The sequence below is a fragment of the Papio anubis genome, unplaced genomic scaffold (genome assembly GCF_008728515.1).
Source record: "Papio anubis isolate 15944 unplaced genomic scaffold, Panubis1.0 scaffold485, whole genome shotgun sequence".
Lineage (NCBI taxonomy): Eukaryota > Metazoa > Chordata > Mammalia > Primates > Cercopithecidae > Papio > Papio anubis.
Window position 1 is genome coordinate 1 of NW_022165045.1, and position 18,135 is coordinate 18,135.

Consider the following 18,135-nt stretch of genomic DNA (forward strand, 5'->3'; position numbering starts at 1 on the left):
CCCCCTGCGCCCCTGCGAGAAAGAGGGAGCGGAGCCCAGGCCGCCCCGGCCTTTCTGCTGCCCTCCCCGCCCTCCCCGGAGACAAAGAGGCCCCCCCCCAGACCCCGCAGCTGCTATTGTTGGGGAGCTGGGCCTGTGAGCGGGGGAGCGAGGCCAGCCTGGGGGTGGCTGGCGCGGCCACTCGCTCAGGCTCCAACAAAGGCCCGGATGAGCCTTGGCAGCCGGGCCCTGCCTGGAAAGCGGCCACCCTTGCCGATAGCAGCCGGCCAGGCGCCCTGGGCTCCATCCCCGGGTTTATGTAACCTGCGCCCTCGGCAAGGCTGAGACAGGGGCGTCCCTCCCACCTGCTCCCTGCAGCTCTCCCCGGGCCCCCGGCTCCGGCCCGCGTCCCGGACCCCGACCTCAGAAGCTCCGGGCTGCTTCATCCCAGCTGGCCTCGGCCTTTCTCAGATTCCACTGAACAGGTGGCTTCCTGTGACCCCAACCCTGAGTTCTGGGCCATTCCTTCTGCCCTCTGGCGGTTTCATTCCAAGCAGTTTCTGGATGTTTTTGTTGCCGTTGGGAGCAGGGAGACTGTTTCTGTCCAGTGTGGAAAGGACTCAGGCCAAAGCCTGGCCAGTTTTCTTGATCTCACGATCCAGACGTGACCTTTGGCTCTTGTAGAGTTCCAGGACCTGGTCCTTGGGGCCAGAGGGACAAAGTGAGGGGCCCCGTGTGAGAGGTGGGGATCGCGCACCCTGTCCAGGAATCCCCCCTCCCGCCGTCACTGCCTCCCAAGAGCCTGGGCACAGCCGGGCCTGCTCTGCCCCGGCCAGCTGCGGGCATGGGGCCGAGGGACCGATGCCTCTCAGACGGTGCGTGTGCTCTCCGGGCTAATTAATGCCTGAACCGCGCGCTCAGCGGCTGTGAGGGCAGCAGCCTGGTCTGCTGGGGGCGATGCGTGAGCTGAGGGTCTGGGTGACGGCAGACGTTGGGACGTCCTTGGGTTCTGCATCTGGAATCCTGCGTCCCCACACAGGGAACAGAGTTTGGGCCTTGAGGTTGTCAAATGGTTTTAGCAGCCCCCTCCCCCAGCCCCTTTTGTCTGCTTGGGGGAGCAGCTGGCTGTGAGCAGGGGCGGCCCCACCTCGAGGCCAGGCCTGTGAGGCGGCTGCTGTTCTGGAAGGAAGGGATGCGGGTTTCTGGCTGCTGCCCACCAGACCGGTTGCCAGGGATTGTGGGCAGAGCCTCCTGGACCAGCATTAGGGGATAATCCGGTTTTCCGGATTTCCTGGGGAGGGGGCCTCTAGACATCTGCCACAGGGTCAGTCCTCAGAGGCCAGCGTGGAGACGCGGGGGGGTGCTACCACCCACCGGGGCTCTCCCTTCCCCGTGTGCCTGGGAGGGAGTTGGGGGAGCGTGGAAATACAGGAGCTGCTGAGTGCCCAGGGCCACCGCTGCTGCCCAGCCACTGCCTGCAGCCGCTGTTCCTTCAGGAGCCAGAGTGAGCCCTGGGGCAGGGGCCACCAGAGAGAGCCCTCCACGGTGGACTTGCCGTGTGGCCTTGGCGGCGGCTTTGCTTCTCGGAGCCTGGGTTTGCTCCGGGTAAAAGACATTATTGGAGGTGCTGAAAATAAGAGGCTCGTTGGGACTTGGCAGGGTTCGGTGCAGGTGAGGCCGCCTGGAAACCCAGCACCAGGCTTGGGGGGCCCGAAGTCTTGGGGAACTGCTGGGCACTTCTGAGCCTGAAGTTCCAGCCTTGCTCTGTGGCTGTGGCCAAGTCCCTTACCTCATGGGGCCCCTGTGAGTTCCCTGTCAAACAGAGGACACCCCCAAGACCCCTGAGAGCCCTCCCTGTCCAGGAGGGACCTCGCCAACAATTGCTCTTTGGGGGTGCTGCCCTCAGCCTCTTGGAGTGCTGAGTGCCACCAGGACCCCTGACCCAGACACCCCCGTGCCTGGCACTGGGGCCCAGCAAGGAAACAGTGAGGCTTCCTTGTTTACCTGCTGGGGCCCAGGAGGGCCGTGGGTGGCATCACGCCCCAGGCCACAGGCCAGACAGCTCTGTCACCCGGCACGTGGCTGCAGTCCTTCCTGTGTGGCCGTCCTTGCCAGCAGGCCTAGACCCCCAGGGCCTGGGTGGCCACAGGGGGCGATGCTGACAGGGAAGGAGTCCTGCCAGGCTTCTGTGACCTGTGGGTCTGCCTGCCTGACCCCCCAAGACTGGACACCTGAGGGCAGACAGCCATGCTGACTCATCCCCTCCCGTGGCCTGGGGCCCGGCAGGTGTCAGTGTTTGCTGAGTGAGCAGTCGTCTGTGCAAACCCTCCCCACACCGTGCCTGCCAAGGCCCTGGAGGGGCAGCCTGGTCTGGGGCCTCAGCTCCATCCGAGGGGAACCTGGAGCCCCTGCCAGTCCGTTCTGTCGGCTGGTGGGTGCCCCTGGCCCGGGTCCCATGTGCCTGACCTGGGCTGCCACAGGCCTGGAGCCACTCGGGCAGCCAGTGCCTACGTTCTCCAGCGGCTGTGCTGGGCCAGGCCGCGGCCACCTGGACTGCGTAGGAGCTGGGATCAGCTCAGGTGACTCAGAAAAGGCTTGAGGCAGCCTGCTGGGGACTTGACCCCAGGCCCCTGAGAGTCCCTGCCTTGGCTGGGATAGGGTGTCCCTCACACACACCCTCAGGCACACGGCCCGAGCCTTACCCCTAGCACACCAGCACTGGGAGTGGAATGGCCTCGGGCACCCTGTGAGCCGGGGCAGGGCCTGGGGCTGAGCTGGGCTGAGCCACCTGCCTTCTGTCCCTGCAGGCGCGCCTCAAGTTCCCCATCGACTACCCGTACTCTCCACCGGCCTTTCGGTTCCTCACCAAGATGTGGCACCCTAACATCTATGAGGTGAGCGCGGCCCCCACGGGCCTCACGTACTCATTGTCCGGGACCCGTGGCTCTGGGAGCCAGTGCTGACCTCTGACCTGTTCTGACCTGTTCTCTCCTTGTGCAGACGGGGGACGTGTGCATCTCCATCCTCCATCCACCGGTGGACGACCCCCAGAGCGGGGAGCTGCCCTCAGAGAGGTGGAACCCCACCCAGAACGTCAGGTAGGCCAGCCCCACGCTCCGTGTCCACCCAGAACGTCAGGTAGGCTGGGCTCCCCCGCGGGCCATGGCGCCGAGGCCTGGTTTGGGACCTGCCAGCCGGCGATCCTGGGCCTCCCTGTACCTGCACGGTGGGTGCTTTCATGGGACCTGCCACACTGTGGTGTCCCACCAAGACTCCGGGCCAGCCCCACTCTCTGGAACGACTGAGACGTGTCCCGCCCACCTCGGTGCTGGGCTCTTCTCCTTCCCCAGCTGTCTCTGGGTTGGTCACCACGTGCGGCCTGTGCCACCCGGGCGTCGTCCCGGGTACAGGCCCTGGCCCGTGTTGCCCTGGCACGTGCAGCCCAGGCAGGACGTGGGCGTGAGAGCAGTCCCGGGTCCGACAGGGGTCTGCACCTTTCTGCCCTCCCTGGTCTTGGCGTGGGAGGGAGGAGGCTGATGCAGGTCCAGCCCCTGCTGCTCCGGGGGCCTGAGACACAAACAGGCCGTGAGGCCAGATGAGAATTACCTGCTGGGTGGGTCCGGGTTTCCCCGTGACCCTCAGGGCCGGAGAAGAGCCGGAAGGCTGGGGTGCGCCGGGCCAGCCCGCTCCAACGCACTCTCCCCGCAGGACCATCCTCCTGAGTGTGATCTCCCTCCTCAACGAGCCCAATACCTTCTCGCCCGCCAACGTGGACGCCTCAGTGATGTACAGGAAGTGGAAAGAGAGCAAGGGGAAGGACCGGGAGTACACGACATCACCCCTCGTGAGCTGGGAGGTGCACGGCGGGGGAGACTCAGATCCAGGCTCGCACCCCGCTCTGATCCTCGCCGCCCAGCCCCCACCGGCCCCAGAGGGTGGCGGAGCTTCCTGGTGCCCGTCTACAGGGTGCCAGTCACAGATGGAGGCCGGGCCTAGTGGCGGAGGGTCCAGCCAGGTTCAAGCCCAGCCTCTTGCCCCTTTTTCCTTTTTTTTTTTTTTTTTTTTTTGAGACAGAGTTTTACTCGGTTACCCAGGCTGGAGTGCAGTGGCGCAATCTCAGCTCACTGCAGCCTCCACTTCCCGGGTTCAAGCAATTCTCCTGCTTTATTCTCCGGAGTAGCTGGGATTACAGGTGCCCACTACCATGCCCGGCTAATTTTTGTAACTTTTAGTAGAGGTGGGATTTCACCATCTTAGCCAGGCTGGTCTCAAACTCATGACCTCAGGTGATGTCCCCGCCTCAGCCTCCCAAGATGCTGGGATGACAGGCGTGAGCCCCTGCCCCTGGCCTAGTGGTAAATGTTTTCATAGATTCTTCCAGACTCTTCGGTTTAACATATGTCCATGTTTTAATGAGGAAATGGGGTTGTGCTGTGTGTGCCCAGTGACTGTCAGTCAGGGGTCTTGGCCTTACTTGTGTCAGGCACGCGTCCCTGCAGGCTCTTGGCCTGGCGAGCTCTGGGGACGGCTGTGCAGCTGCCTTCTGGCGCCTTCTGTACCTGCCGTCCACTTTGCCTGCGTGGCTGTGTGTGGTGACCCACGGCTCTCCCTCTCCTCCCGTCGCGCTCGTGCCCCAGAGCTGACCCCCACAGCCTCTTCTCTGGGGTGCCTGTGCTCACGTGAACGTGAAACACAGGCGTGTCTGCATACACAGGCGAGGCTTTCTTGACGGGTTGACGCTTAACGGTTCCTGCTCCTGCTGTTACGTAGAGGCCCTTCCTGTCTGCTTGTATTTCTCAGAGTGAAATTGCACAGATTTCCTCACAGAGGTCTCACCTATTTTTGTTTTTATTTTGTATAAGCAGAATCTTAAAAACGACCTTTAAAATATTGCACACATAATCCACGTGTCTTCCTCACCCCAGGACCCACGAGCGTCCCGGGCACCTTCCGTCCTGCACTTGCTGGCAGCTGGTGTCATGGGGTCGTCCTGGGGCAGCGTCCTGGTGCTGGGGGGTCCCGGCTCTGAGCAGCCATGGTGGGCGGGTCCCGTGCGGCCTCCTGGGAAGTGCCCTGCAAGCACCTGCTGGCCCCTGGAGGTCACGGGGGAGCTGGCCCTGGCCATCCCTCTGCAGATGTCCTCAGCGGCCCTGGCCTGGCCGTCTCACCTGGCCCATGTGGCTGGCTCCTTGGCCCAGTTCTTCCCGGCCACCTCCCTGAGGCGCCTCCCCGAGATCCCAGCGCAGAAATAAAAGCCACACTATTTTTATCCCTCAAAACTCCCTGCGGGCCAACTCACGTGCCCGTGTGGACCGCCGTGCTCGCTGCTTTGTGCCTGTTTTAAATCTGTGTGTGTGGGCCTTGTGGCAGCCCGAGTCCCACTGAGCTGTACCAGGCGGGCTGCCGTGGAGCCCGGCCGGGTCAGGGATGGTCCTTGGTGAATAGCACCGCCAGACGCTCCCCTCTCATGGTTCGTGCTGGCGGTGTACCGGCTGCACCTCCACGGCACAGGTCAGGTCACACCCGGGCCCTCCCGTGCATCTCCCCACGGCCGCCACCCGTGCAGTGCCGTCCTCAGGGCACCCGTCACCCGCCCAGCCCGTCAGAGAGCCCGGGAAGCAAAGCATGGAATCTGCCAGGTCCCACCGCCCAGGGGCGTCCCAGAGGCCAGACGTCTGCCCTCCATGCCTTGTGCATCCCCATAGGAAGCACTGGGCTTGTGGGCCGGGCTTGGGGGTGTCTGTCCGCTCCGGACCTGCACACCCCGGTAGCAGCCAGGCCCAGAGCCGTGCCTGATTGGTGATAGGGGCTCGAGGGCCGGGTTGGAGTCCTGAGGCTGCGGTCTTGTTCCTGTTTTCTGTCAGATGGGGTCAGCGTGTAGTCTGCCTCACTGCCAGCCCCAGACTTCCTTGTTGCCAGTCCTGGGGATGTTCTTTTTTTTTTTTTTTGAGACGGAGTCTCGCTGGGCTGTGTCACCCAGGCTGGAGTGCAGTGGCTGATTCGGCTCACTGCAAGCTCCGCCTTCCAGGTTCACACGCCCATTCTTTCCTGCCTCTTCAGTCTCCGAAAGTAGCTGGGACTACAGGCTCGCCACCACCGCTAGTTTTTTTGTATTTTTAGTAGAGACGGGTTTCACTGTTAGCCAGGATGGTCTCGACCTCCCGACCTCGCGGATCCACCGCCTCGCCTCCCAGTGCTGGGATTACAGGCTTGAGCCACGCTACCGCCGGGGACTTGACAGGTGTCCTGGAGGCAGAAAGGGGCAGGCCCTCGTAGGGCCTGGGTGCACGTGGGTGCCCTCCAGAAAGTCTGAGCTAACGGAGCCTCCTTCCTGCCATTGTAGCCGGGATGGCCAGGCCCCCCTTGGTTTAGAATCTCTGGCAAGGCTACTCTGGAGAGGCTCGGGTTGCTTTGGCGCTTCCCTGCCTCACTCTGTGCTGGTTCCTGGCCTCCCAGGATGGTCCTGCCTCCTGTCCGTGGCCCTCCCAGCTGCTTCTTTTGCTCCTAAGGCCCGGAGCCTTTTGCCCCCCTCAGGCTGCTCCCGGGCACTCCCTGCTGCCCGCATTGTTATTTTCTCCTAGCTCTACAGCCCCGTGGGTGTGCTGGGTGGGGCGGTGGGTGTGACTGTGCTTCGCGCTCGTCCGCCTCCCTGGGCTGCACCTCCTGTTCTTTCCCTAGCTCCCTCCCGTGTCGCTTCTCCCTCTGGCCTCTCATGCACAGGGCTGTTTCCTAAGGGGTCACTGCAGCCCTTTTTTATTTTTTATTTTTTTTTTTTGAGACAGAGTCTCGCTCTGTCGCCCAGGCTGGAGTGCAGTGGTCGGATCTCAGCTCACTGCAGGTTCCTCCGGCCTCGGTTCCCGCCACCTCCTGCCTCAGCCTCCCAGTAGCTGGGACTACAGGCCCACCCTGCCCGGGCTAGTTTTTCAGATTTTTTTAGCTGGAGATGGGTTTCACTGTGTTAGCCAGGATGGTCTCGATCTCCTGACCTCGTGATCTGCCTGTCTCCGGCCTCCCAAAGTGCTGGGATTACAGGCTTGAGCCACCGAGCCCAGCCAACCGCAGCCGTTTTAAGAGAAACCTGAGGGCTGGGATGAGCGTTGGACCCGGGGGAGGGGAGGGGAGGAGAGGGGGCAGGGCAGGGGCCGGGTCCAGGCACGGAGGTGGCGCCCTCACCCGCCCTGTCCCCCCAGGAAGCAGGTCCTGGGGACCAAGGTGGACGCGGAGCGTGACGGCGTGAAGGTGCCCACCACACTGGCCGAGTACTGCGTGAAGACCAAGGCACCCGCGCCCGACGAGGGCTCGGACCTCTTCTACGACGACTACTACGAGGACGGCGAGGGGGGCGAGGAGGCTGACAGCTGCTTCGGGGACGACGAGGACGACTCGGGCACGGAGGAGTCCTGACCCCGCAGAATAAACGCGCAGAGTTTACCTCACTAGGGCCGGACCCGTGGCTCCTTCGACGACAGACTACCTCACGGAGGTTTTGTGCTGGTCCCCGTCTCCTCTGGTTGTTTCGTTCTGGGCTCTTTTCTCCTTTCCCGTATTTGTTCTGGGTTTTCATGTGCTTCAGAGAAGAGGGGCTGCCCCACCGCCGCTCGCGTCACTCGGGGCTCAGTGGACGGCCAGGGTGGGAGAGCCCCGCGCACCTCTCCTCGGGAGGGGAGCTGAGCCCCGACGTCTGCTGGGGCCCCCTACCTTCCGGACTGGCCGTACCCCGGAGGAGCCACGGGGGCTGCTGGGAACGTGGGCGGGGGCTGTTCCTGCCACTGCCAGCCTGGGAGACCCAGGTGTGGGTCCGAGGGGCCCGGGCCCGCCTGTCAGCTCCAGGGCCTGGAGCCACGTCCCAGCACCAGTGGACGGATTCACCGTGGCCAACTCTTCTCTCTGCTTTGGTTTGTTTGAAATCTAAATAAAACTACTTTATGAGAGGCCAGAGAAGCTCTGCTTGGGAGGGAGAGGCAGCCTCCAGGTCCGTCAGTGACTGCACACGGCCAGCCCCACTGGGACCCTGGCTTCGCCGGGCGTGGATCTAGGAGGCCCGTCCTGGGAGGCACGGGGAGCAGCCGGGTCCCGCGGTCTGTACGCTCCCGTGACTTGGGTCGAACAGGCCTGGGCAGCGTCCCCCAGCCTGCGGGACGGGCGGCCAGAAAGGCCCCCCGAGTTCCTCCCTGCGGTCAGGCGCATCTAGTGGGACGGGAGCTGGCCCTGCAGAGCAGACCTGCGGGGCCCGAGCAGGCGTCCAGCGAAGCTTCGCCCCAGGGCCACAGATGCCCCCGATCGGCGCTCTGGCGGCTCCGGCTCCATCCAGGCAGACCCTCGCGGGGGGAGCCATGGCCCTGGGCACACAGGGCAGACCTCACGTCGTGGTGTGAAGAAGTCCCAGCATCGTTTTATTTCGTGTCGTGGAGGAAAGCGTGGCGCTTCCCTGCCCTCCCAGGGTGTGCCGCCTTCCAGGAACCTGCCTGTGTTCAGCTCCTGGCCTTGCTTCTGGGCACCCAAAAAGCCGTGCAGGGGCTGATACAGGGCTGAGGAGCTGTGAGGATGAGGTTTCCCACCAAGTTCAGACAGAACATGGGGCTGCGTTGGTCAGAGCCTGGGTTGCCCCTGCCAGGTGGGTGTGGGGTGCAGAAGGGCACCAAGGCTGACCTGTGAGACCCCATGGGGCCTGTGGGGTGCGTGGCCCGCCGCCTCTGAGGCAGGCCCTGGCCGTACCTTGGCAGATGAACACCTTTCCCGGGTGCTCCTTCAGCCCAAGGGTCTACGTGCGGTGTTTGATCCTCAATACACCTCACCCAGCCGTCTTCGTTTCTGGCTTTTCTTACACCCAGAGGGCTGGCGGCCACCCAGGCCAGGGCCCGGCCCATCTGAGGCAGGTTTGAGGGGACTCTGGCTCGACGGTACCGGCGCCTGCAGCCTCCACTGCTCCCCTTGTGAGCCTGTCTAGTTGACGTCATCCACTGGGCACTGCTGTGTGGCCTGGCAGTGAGCTCAGCCAGGTCCTGGACCCCTCCACGGGAGCCCAGGTGTGTCACCTCCAAGCACTCAGCAGGTGCCAACACGTTCGGCCGCCACGGTGGCAGAGCAAGATTCAGGGCCGATGGCAGCCACGCATGTAACCTGTGGCCGGGCTGTGGGTCCCACGGATGTAACCTGTGGCTGGGCGGGGGTCCCACGGATGTAACCTGTGGCTGGGCGGGGGTCCCACGGATGTAACCTGTGGCTGGGCGGGGGTCCCAGGGTGTGTGCCGTCCTCTCCTCTCTTCCCCACTCGGCTCCAGGCTGAGCTGCGCTGCTGCCCCATGTACCACATGAAGGGCCCTGGGGCGGCATCACCTGACTGCACCACTGGCCCCCTGGTGTTCTCAAGCCAGCCTGAGGACGGGCCTGAGTTACAAACGAGCGGCAGAAGCACTTTCGGGACAAAACTTCGAGAACTCTGGCTGTATGGATCAGGGACGCTTTGTGGCTTTATTTTTGAACCCTTAGGGACTGTCGGCAACTGGGCGGGCTGGGCACGGGAAAATTACGGACCGTAGCCAGGACAGATTACCCAGTGCGTAGCGATCTCAACTCCTGCTACCCTCGCCTCCGGGTTCCGCCATTCTCCTGCCTCAGCCTCCCAGAGTAAAGCTGGGACTACAGGCGCCGCCACCCTCGCCCATGGGTTTGTTTTTTTTTCTGTATTATTGAAGTAGAGATCGCGGTTTCATCATGTTGGCCAGAATGGTCTCAATGCAGCCTGACTACGCCGGTGCACACCTGAGCTCCCACAGTGCTGTGATTACAGGCGTGAGCCTGTGCGCAGCCTGTTTGAGAAAGGAGTCTCGGCTCTGTCACACCCCAGGCTGGGCTGTGGTGATCCGTAGCTCCAATTGATCCTCCCACCTCCAGCCTCCCCTAAGGGGTGCACAGGGTTGCAGAGGCTGAAGTGAGCCACCAGGGGCCCAGCCTAACCATTTTAGCTTTTGAGACAGAGTTTGCTCTTTTTTGCCGGGCTGGAGTGCAGCTGAGCGATCTGAAACCCTACAAGCCTCGCGCCCGTTGGCCGATTCTCCTGCCTCTCAGCCTCCCGAGAGTAGCTGGGATTACAGGCATGTGCCACCACCCGAGGCTGTTTTTTGTATTTTTAGGGGCGGTTTCTACATATTAGCTAAGGCTGGTTGTGACTCAGGCATAGGGTGATCACCTACCTCAGCCTCCCAAAGTGCTGGGATTTACAAAGTGAGCCACGCATCCGGCCCCATTTTTTACTCTTAAGTATATCCACACTATGTTTTGCAGCTTATACTAAAGGGGCCATTCTGTTTGAGTTCTATGTTGAGGGCCACATTTTAAGTTTTCAGAATCTGGCAAAGCTGTGGGACCTCACTGAGTTTATTAGGATTGGATAGTGGGAACCATGAGGCATGCCCACTGTGACCCACGGGCTCCTGACTCACCCCAGCCTAAAATTAAGTGACCCCAGAACTCCTGAACTCACTTTGGACTGACGTGACGGGCTCCAGCAAACTCACCCAGGACCGGCCCGTGACCCACGGGCTCGCCAAACTCACCCGGCCCGGCCGTGACCAGGCTCCTTGGCTCACCCCGGCCCGGCCGTGACCCACGGGCTCCTTAAACTCACCCCGGCCTGGCTGTGACCCGCGGGCTCCCTAAACTCACCCCGGCCTCGCCCTGCCAGTGGGAGTTCCCAGACCGTGGGGCACAGCAGGTGAGTGCAGCCTTTGCTGATCAATTTCTTCCAGCCACCTCATGTTTATTTTTATTTAATTTTTAAAATGTATTTATTTATTTGAGAAGGAGTCCCACTCTCGCCCAGGCTCGAGTGCAGTGGCGCAATCTCGGCTCACTGCAGCCTCCACTTCCCAGATTCAAGTGATTCTCCTGCCTCAGCCTCCCGAGTAGCTGGGATTACAGGCGCCCGCCACCACACTCAGCTAATTTTTGTATTTTTAGTAGAGACGGGGTTTCTCCATGTTGGCCACGCTGGTCTTGAACTCCCGACCCCAGGTGATCCACCCGCCTTGGCCTCCCAAAGTGCTGGGATTACAGGCATCAGCCACCGCACCCGGCCTAAATTTATTTATTTTTGAGACAAGGTCTTGCTCTGTCACCCAGGCTGGAGAGCACTGGCACAATTATGGCTCACTGCAGCCTCGACCTCCTGGGCTCAAGCGATCCCCCTGCCCCAGTCCCCCGAAGTGCTACGATTACAGATGTGAGCCACTGCCTCTGGCCAGTATCTTTATTCATGAAAACCAAAAACTAGAACAGCCCAAATATCCGTCCGCTGGTGAATGCATAAACACAGCGTGGTCCGTCCACACAACGGGATACGAGGCAGCCACGGGAAGCAGCAAGGCTCTGACACAGGCCGCAGCCTGGATGCACCTTGAGGACGTCACGCTCAGGGAGAGATGCTAACGCAACAAATCCTGTGTGATTCCACTCCTGGGAGGTCCCTAGAGTCCGATTCAGAGACAACGTCGTGGCCGGGTACAGCTGCTCATGCCTGTAATCCCAGCACTTCAGGAGGCTGAGGCGGGTAGATCACCTGAGGTCAGGAGTTTGAGACCAGCTAGTCCAGCGTGAACGAGCCCTGTCTCTACTAAAAATACAAAAATTAGCCGCGTGTGGCAGCCGGGCGCCTGTAATCCCAGCTACTCGGGAGGCTGAGGCTGCAGAGAATGGGGCAGGAGGTGGGAGCTACCATGGAAGCTGGTCTGACACTCACACTCTAACCACAGTGGCAAACAAGACTCCTTCAAAAGAGAGATTGTAGGCCCAGGCCTTGGTAAATAAACATAATCCACTGGGAGGCAGGCCCAGGTGGATCATGAGGTCAGGTCGAGACCATCCTGGCTAGTGAGCCCAATCTCTACTAAAAATACAAAAACAGCAGGCGTGGTGGCGAAACCTGTAGTCCCAGCTACCGAGGAGGAGGCTGAGACAGGAGAATAAGCGTGAACCCGGGGCCAGGCTGCAGTAGGCGAGGTCAGCATCCTGCACTCCAGCCTGGGTGACACAGTAGCGAGACTCCATCTCAAAAAAAAAAAAAAAAAAGAAATTTGTGGCCAGCCAGGCGTGGTGGATCCGTCTGTAATCCCACCCCAGGAGCCGGAGGGAGGAGATCACTGGGGTGGGAGTTCAGACCCCAAGCCAACATGGAGAAAACTATCTACTAAAAATACAAAAAAATTAGCGGGCATAGTGGCACATGCCACAGGAATCCCAACTACTCGGGAGGCTGGGGCAGGAGAATCACTTGAACCCAGCGGGTGGGATGCGGTGAGCTGAGATGTGCGCTGCACTCAACCTGGCATGAATGACAAATGAGACTCCTCAAAAATAAATCATCCAGTGCGCGGTGGCCGGGTGCAGTGGCCCTGCTGTAACCCCAACATTTAGGAGGCTAGGGAGCAGTGGGATTACTCGAGCTCAGGTTGGGAGCTAGAGCTCAACAACCCATGGCGAAACTGTCTACAAAGCGTTTTAAAATTAGCACGTGGTGGTAGCGCCTGTCATCCCAGATACCTGCAAGGCTGCGGCAGGAGGATCACCTGAGCCCAGGGAGTTCAAGGCTGCTGTGAATCACGATCACACCACCGCACTCCAACCTGGGCAGCAGAGGAGATCCTGTGTCTAGTATCAAAAAAAGGGTGCTGCCAGCCCAGGTTGCGTGGGACATGCCTGTAATCCCAGCTGGGAGGCAGAGGGCGGATCACGAGGTCAGAATCGAGACCATCCTGGCCCCAACACAGTGGAAACCCCATCTCTACTAAAAATACAAAAAACCCAAAGCGGGCGAGGTGAGGCGCCGGGCCAAACTATGAGGCTGAGGCAGTAAGCAGCCAGCTTGGGGACTGGAGCTTGCAGTGAGCAGAGATCCGGCCACTGCATCAGCTGGGTGACAGAGCAGACTCCGTCTCCAAAGGTGTTGCACAAGGTGTGATGATGGCAGTGTGGCTTCATCCTCGAGTCCTCTTTGAAACACTTTCTAAAATGCTCGTGGGTGGAGGGTTTCGGGTGTGCAGCGGTGGGCGGGGCTGTGACTCGTCTCCCCCACAGGAAGCGAGTGTGTGGAGCTCGGGGCCGGGGCCGGCACCCACACTGGGTCTCCACAGCAGCATGGAGTCTTCACTGCTGGTGCTGGCCCTGGGGGCCCTGTTGGTAGGTGAGTGGGAGCCAGAGTGCAGGGGGGACACTGAGGCCCAGTGCTCTCAGGGGGGTCCCTGGATGGGAGGGGTGGTCCTGGGCGCCGGCATCCTGGGTGTAAGAGCGGAGATTCATCGTTGTTTGGAGGGGGACTGAGGCCTGGGGCATCCCGAGCTCCTCATGCTTCACCTCGGGCGGACGTGCCAGGACTGTGCGGGGGGTGCGGTGTCCACCGGCTCACCCCGTCCATCCTCCCGGCAGCACCCGGAAGGCAGGGGCCACGCTCACACCCAAGGTGCAGAGCAGGAACCTGAGGCTCGGCGAAGGAGATACTGACCCAGGAGTACCCGGCTGGGAGGGCAGGGCCGGCACTCGATCCCCGCCGACTGCCTCCGACCACCAAGGGCTTGCCTGGGACTAGGTGCCCAGCAGTGAGGGAGGAGGGAGGTGGGTGGCGGCTCCCCCGCATTCTAGCTGGACTGAGTGACAATGGCTCTTTGATGAGCTGAGGACCCAAGGAGGTGGGCAGAGGTGGGAATCCAGCCCTCAGCCATCATCATCCTTCCATTCTTCTTTCCTTCCACCCACGGGTCTATCCTCCCTCCCTCCTTTCATCCCCCTTCCTTCCCTCCACCCGTCCACGCATCCATCATCCCTCCTTCCTCCCATTCTTCCACTCACCCATCCATCCATCATCCATCCCTCCTTTCAAGCTTCCTCCTTCCCTCCATCCATCCCTCACTCCCTCCCTCCACCCATCCATCCGTCATGCTTCTCTCCTTCCTTTCCTCCCTCTTTCTCTCCTTCCTCCCATCCATCCATCAACCTTTCCTCCTTCCATCCCTCCTTCCTCCCTCCCTGTGTCCCTCCTTCCTTTCTCCCTTCTTTCCGTGTGTCCATCTGTATTTGCAGGGCTCACGCTGTTCTAGGCCTGCCCTCCTGTCTGGCTGGGAGAGACAGGCCAGGCACGAGGTTGTGTGCCACAGTCTCTGGGAGGGGCTGGTGCTGGGAGGCCAACAGAGCAGAGGAAGCACGGAGGGCGAGAGGGCAGGTGGAGGGCTGCTGCAGGAGACAAGAGCAGAAACCAACGGAGGAAGCTGGTGGGGGAAAGGCATGCAGCCAGCTGGGTGGGACGGGCAAAGGCCCCAGGGTGCGGGCAGCTTGCAGGCACAGCAGGGGCCTGTGTGACTGGAGAGGGGAGGAGGGAGAAGGTGGTTGCAGGGCCATGTGGATGTCTTTTTTTTTTAGACGGAGTTTTACTCTTTGTCACCCAGGCTGGAGTGCAGTGGTGTGATCTCAGCTCACTGCAACCTCCGCCTCCTGGTCTCAAGCGATTCTCCTGCCTCAGCCTCCCAAGGAGCTGGGATTACAGGTGCCCGCCACCATGCCCAGCTAATTTCTGTATTTTTAGTACAGGCAGGGTTTCTCCACGTTGGCCAGGCTGGTCTCCAACTCCTGACCTCAGGCTATCTGCCCACCTGGACCTCCCAAAGTGCTGGGATTGTAGGCATGAGCCACCGCACTCGGCCCCCAAGCGGGGACTGGATTTTCAAAGCATGATGGGGATTCAGAGAAAGATTTTGGGCTGATTTACATCACATTGTGAAGTCGATCCTTTAAATTCATGATTGGTTTAAAATAATTTTTGTACAGTTTTATTAGGAAATCATTTATGCACTATACAATTTACTTATTTAAAGAGTACACTTCTTGCTGGGCGCGGTGGCTCACGCCTGTAATCCCAGCACTTTGGGGGGCCGAGGCCAGCCTGGTCAACGTGGTGAAACCCCGTCGCTACTAAAAATACAAAAAAATTAGCCGGACGTGGTGGTGGGCTCCTGTAATCCCAGCTACTCGGGAGGCTGAGGCAGGAGAATTGCTTGAACCCGGGAGGTGGAGCTTGCAGTGAGCCAAGATGGAGCCAAGATGGGCGACAGAGTAAGACTCCGTCTCAAAAAAAAAAAGGTTTTTTAGAAACTGGGTCTTGGTCGGGCGCGGTGGTGCACGGGCTGGTCTCAAACTCCTGGCCCCAAGTGATCCTCACTCCTCAGCCTCCTGAAGTGCTGGGATCACAGGCATGAGCCGCCCGCATCTGGCCTGATGTGCATTTTGAAGGACTCCTCTGGCTGTGGACTTGCCTGGGCTGTGGGGCCCAGTGGGGCCTGAGAAGGTCCTGGAGAGGGCGTTTGGGAGGCGACCTGGGGGGAACATGATGAGGGGGTTAGAGGGGGGTGGGAGGGATGAAGGGCGGCCCCCACGTGGAACACTGAGGACTTCATTAGGATGGCACATCTGCTTGGGGTCCTGGGCCTCTGAGCTGGGCAAGGACAGTCGTGGCAGGTGTTGGGGCGACATGTAGCCCCAACCTGGCTCTTTGTCCCCCACCCCGGCAGGCAGTTCCTTTGAGACCCAGATCATCGGGGGCCGGGAGGTCATCCCCCACTCGCGCCCGTACATGGCCTCGCTGCAGAGAGGCGGCTCCCACCTATGCGGGGGGGTCCTGGTGCACCCAAAGTGGGTGCTGACGGCTGCCCACTGCCTGGTCCAGCGGTGAGTACCCTGCCCTGCCCGCCCCAGGGGTCTGGGTAATCCATCCGACGGTCCCCATTCTCTGCAGGGGGTGGGATCTGGGAGATTTAGGCCAATTGTGGGAGCCCTCTCCCCTCCCGGTGACGGCCTAGGCAGATTTAAGTGACCTGCGCCTGTCAGACTCCTGGAGAAGGTTTACTCACTGCGAGAGGCACTGGCAGGGCACGCTCCTTCCCCGCTGCAGCCCGGGTGAGAGCCTGGCTGCTTTCACGGCCAAGCCACAGTTCTGGTGTGGACAGAGAGCATTGTGTCTGTCCATTCACCCGCTGATGGACCCAACTTAGTCTGGGGCTTCTGCTCCGAGGAAGGAGGGTCAGGTGGGGGTGTCTGCCACCTGTGGCCAGGAGGACGAAGCCGGCCTTCGAGAGTGGCTCAGGAATGGACCTGGTTCCCGGGGATCAGGAAGCTGCTAAATGACCCATCTTGGAGTTGTCCTACCTCAGGACTGGCCAGTCCTACAGAGCCTAGATCAAGATGGTCAAAGTAACAAAAAGGGATCTGCTGGCTTGTGTAACTGCAAAGTCTAGCAGGAGGTCTGGCTTCAGGTGTGGCTTGATCCAGGCGCTCACAGGAGGCACTCTGGAGCACGTCTGTCTCCCAGCTCTGCTGCACTGCCAGGAAGCCTGTCTCACAAGGCGACAAAGATTGACCCCCTCAGTCCCGTGGAAAGAGGGTTTAGCTCTCTCTAATGGGGGCACACTTAGGAGGATTGGCAGGTGTCAACCCCTGTACAAATCACTGTGGTTGAGCCTGGGGCCCCAAGTGAAGGGAATTCCCAGGGCTGGTTTTAAGTGAGCTGTAGGCTTGGGGTTGGATTTCTGGACACACAGCCCTTGCACAGGCCAGGCAGCTTAAGTCTGGGAGTAGGGGGTGAAAACAGGGAGGAGGAGCTTCACTATCTGGGATCTTTCCTTCCTTCCACCTATTTGTGCTATGTGTCATTGTTCCCAGTAAAGGCTTGGGGTATATATGCTTGGGGTTATCCACTTCATTGGCTCCACCCTCCATCCCAAACATTACTAAAGGGTGGTGCTAAAGGCTTTCCTTCCCTTCCTCCACCCAGCCTACCCCTAAATATTTCAAGTAAAGGGCTAAGTTCCATTTCCTTCTACAGGTACCCCCTCCCTGCTACTGTCTCCCTCCCCCCCCCACCGGCCGCCTCCCATCTGTCCCCTCCCCTGCTGCTGCCACCCCTCGCTGCCACCCCTCCCCACCGCTGCTCCCTCACCTCACCCCACTACCCGCCTCGTGCAGCCTCCCCCCACTGTGTCCTCCCCACTGTGGCTCCTGCCCCTCCCGGCTGTCCACTCCCCACCCCACCCCCCACCTTCCACCCCCACTGTCCCTTTCCTCCCACCACCCCTCCCCCCACCACCTACCACCTCCCCCACCCCGCCCCCATCCACCCCTCCACTGCCCCTCCCTCCACCCCCCCACTGCCCCTCCCCATCACCTACCCCCTTCCTGTGTAGCTGGACCCCAGGAAAGTAAACCCAACCCAGAGACCGTCCGGCCCCCTGGCCTTGCCAGTAAGCCAGGCTTGTGCTGGACTTCCATTTGCTGCGGCTAGAGGCCCAGCCCAGCAAGGCGGGGTATCCCGGTGCTGCGGGGCTGATCAGCGTGCTGGACACCCGCGTATTGTAACAACAGCCGCTTCTGGAACAGCCTCTCCCGCTGCCCGGTCTCTGCCGGGAGCCGACTCAGGACCAGGCTCCCTGCAGGGTGATGGGCGTGGGGCGAGGCTGGCTGGCGGGAGGGCGAGGCCACAGCAGTCTGCCAGGCAGGCCCTGGCTCCGTTCCTGGGAGTCCTGCGGGGCTGGGGGCCGAGGGGACAGACCCCATTTCTCAGGTGTAGAAACTGAGGCTCAGGGAGGTTTAGCGGCGCTCCCAAGGCCACACGGCTGGGAAGCAGCGAAGCTGTGGCTTCTCCAGCAAGGATGATCCGGGGTGGGAAGAAGGAGCCGTGTTCACAGAGCCAGTGGGAGGTGGGAGGGGACGCGTGTGCGCTGGGACAGCCCCTGTGTCTCCTTGAGCCCGGGGATAACAGGCCCAGCCCTGCTCCCCTCGTCCCTTAAGCCCGGGCACAGAGGCTGAGCTGCAGTGTGTCATCCCATGCAGGGTGACTCGGGTGGACCCATCGTGTGTGGCAAAGACCAGGTGTTGGCCGGAGTCCTGTCCTTCAGCTCCAGGGTCTGCACCGACATCTTCAGGCCCCCTGTGGCCACCGCCGTGGCGCCTCACGTGTCCTGGATCAGGAAGGTCACCGGCTGATCTGGCCTGATGTCCTGGGGTGACCGGGACTGCCTCCTCTCTCCACAGGACCCCTCCCCTCCAGAGGCTGCAGCAGGGTGGGTGAGGACAGGTGGGAGGGACAGGGAGGGACCAATAAATCATGATGAAGGAATGCTC

General features: G+C 61.2%; 2 protein-coding genes across 2 annotated transcripts; both read left to right on the forward strand.

The window, feature by feature from the left end:
- Positions 1–1,245: 1,245 nt before the first annotated feature.
- LOC101009846 (ubiquitin-conjugating enzyme E2 R1) lies at positions 1,246–7,915 on the forward strand (the record flags this gene model as incomplete). Its single annotated transcript, XM_031662211.1, has 6 exons — positions 1,246–1,650; positions 2,787–2,873; positions 2,980–3,077; positions 3,688–3,823; positions 5,491–5,495; positions 7,170–7,915. Coding segments are annotated over 6 exons (945 nt in total), but the record flags the coding sequence as incomplete, so codon positions are not given.
- Positions 7,916–13,026: 5,111 nt separating this feature from the next.
- GZMM (granzyme M) lies at positions 13,027–18,135 on the forward strand. The gene is given in 7 exon segments (XM_031662212.1): positions 13,027–13,156; positions 15,531–15,687; positions 16,272–16,510; positions 17,199–17,255; positions 17,346–17,420; positions 17,423–17,448; positions 17,845–18,135. Coding segments are annotated over 7 exon segments (753 nt in total). The 5' UTR covers positions 13,027–13,110; the 3' UTR covers positions 17,998–18,135.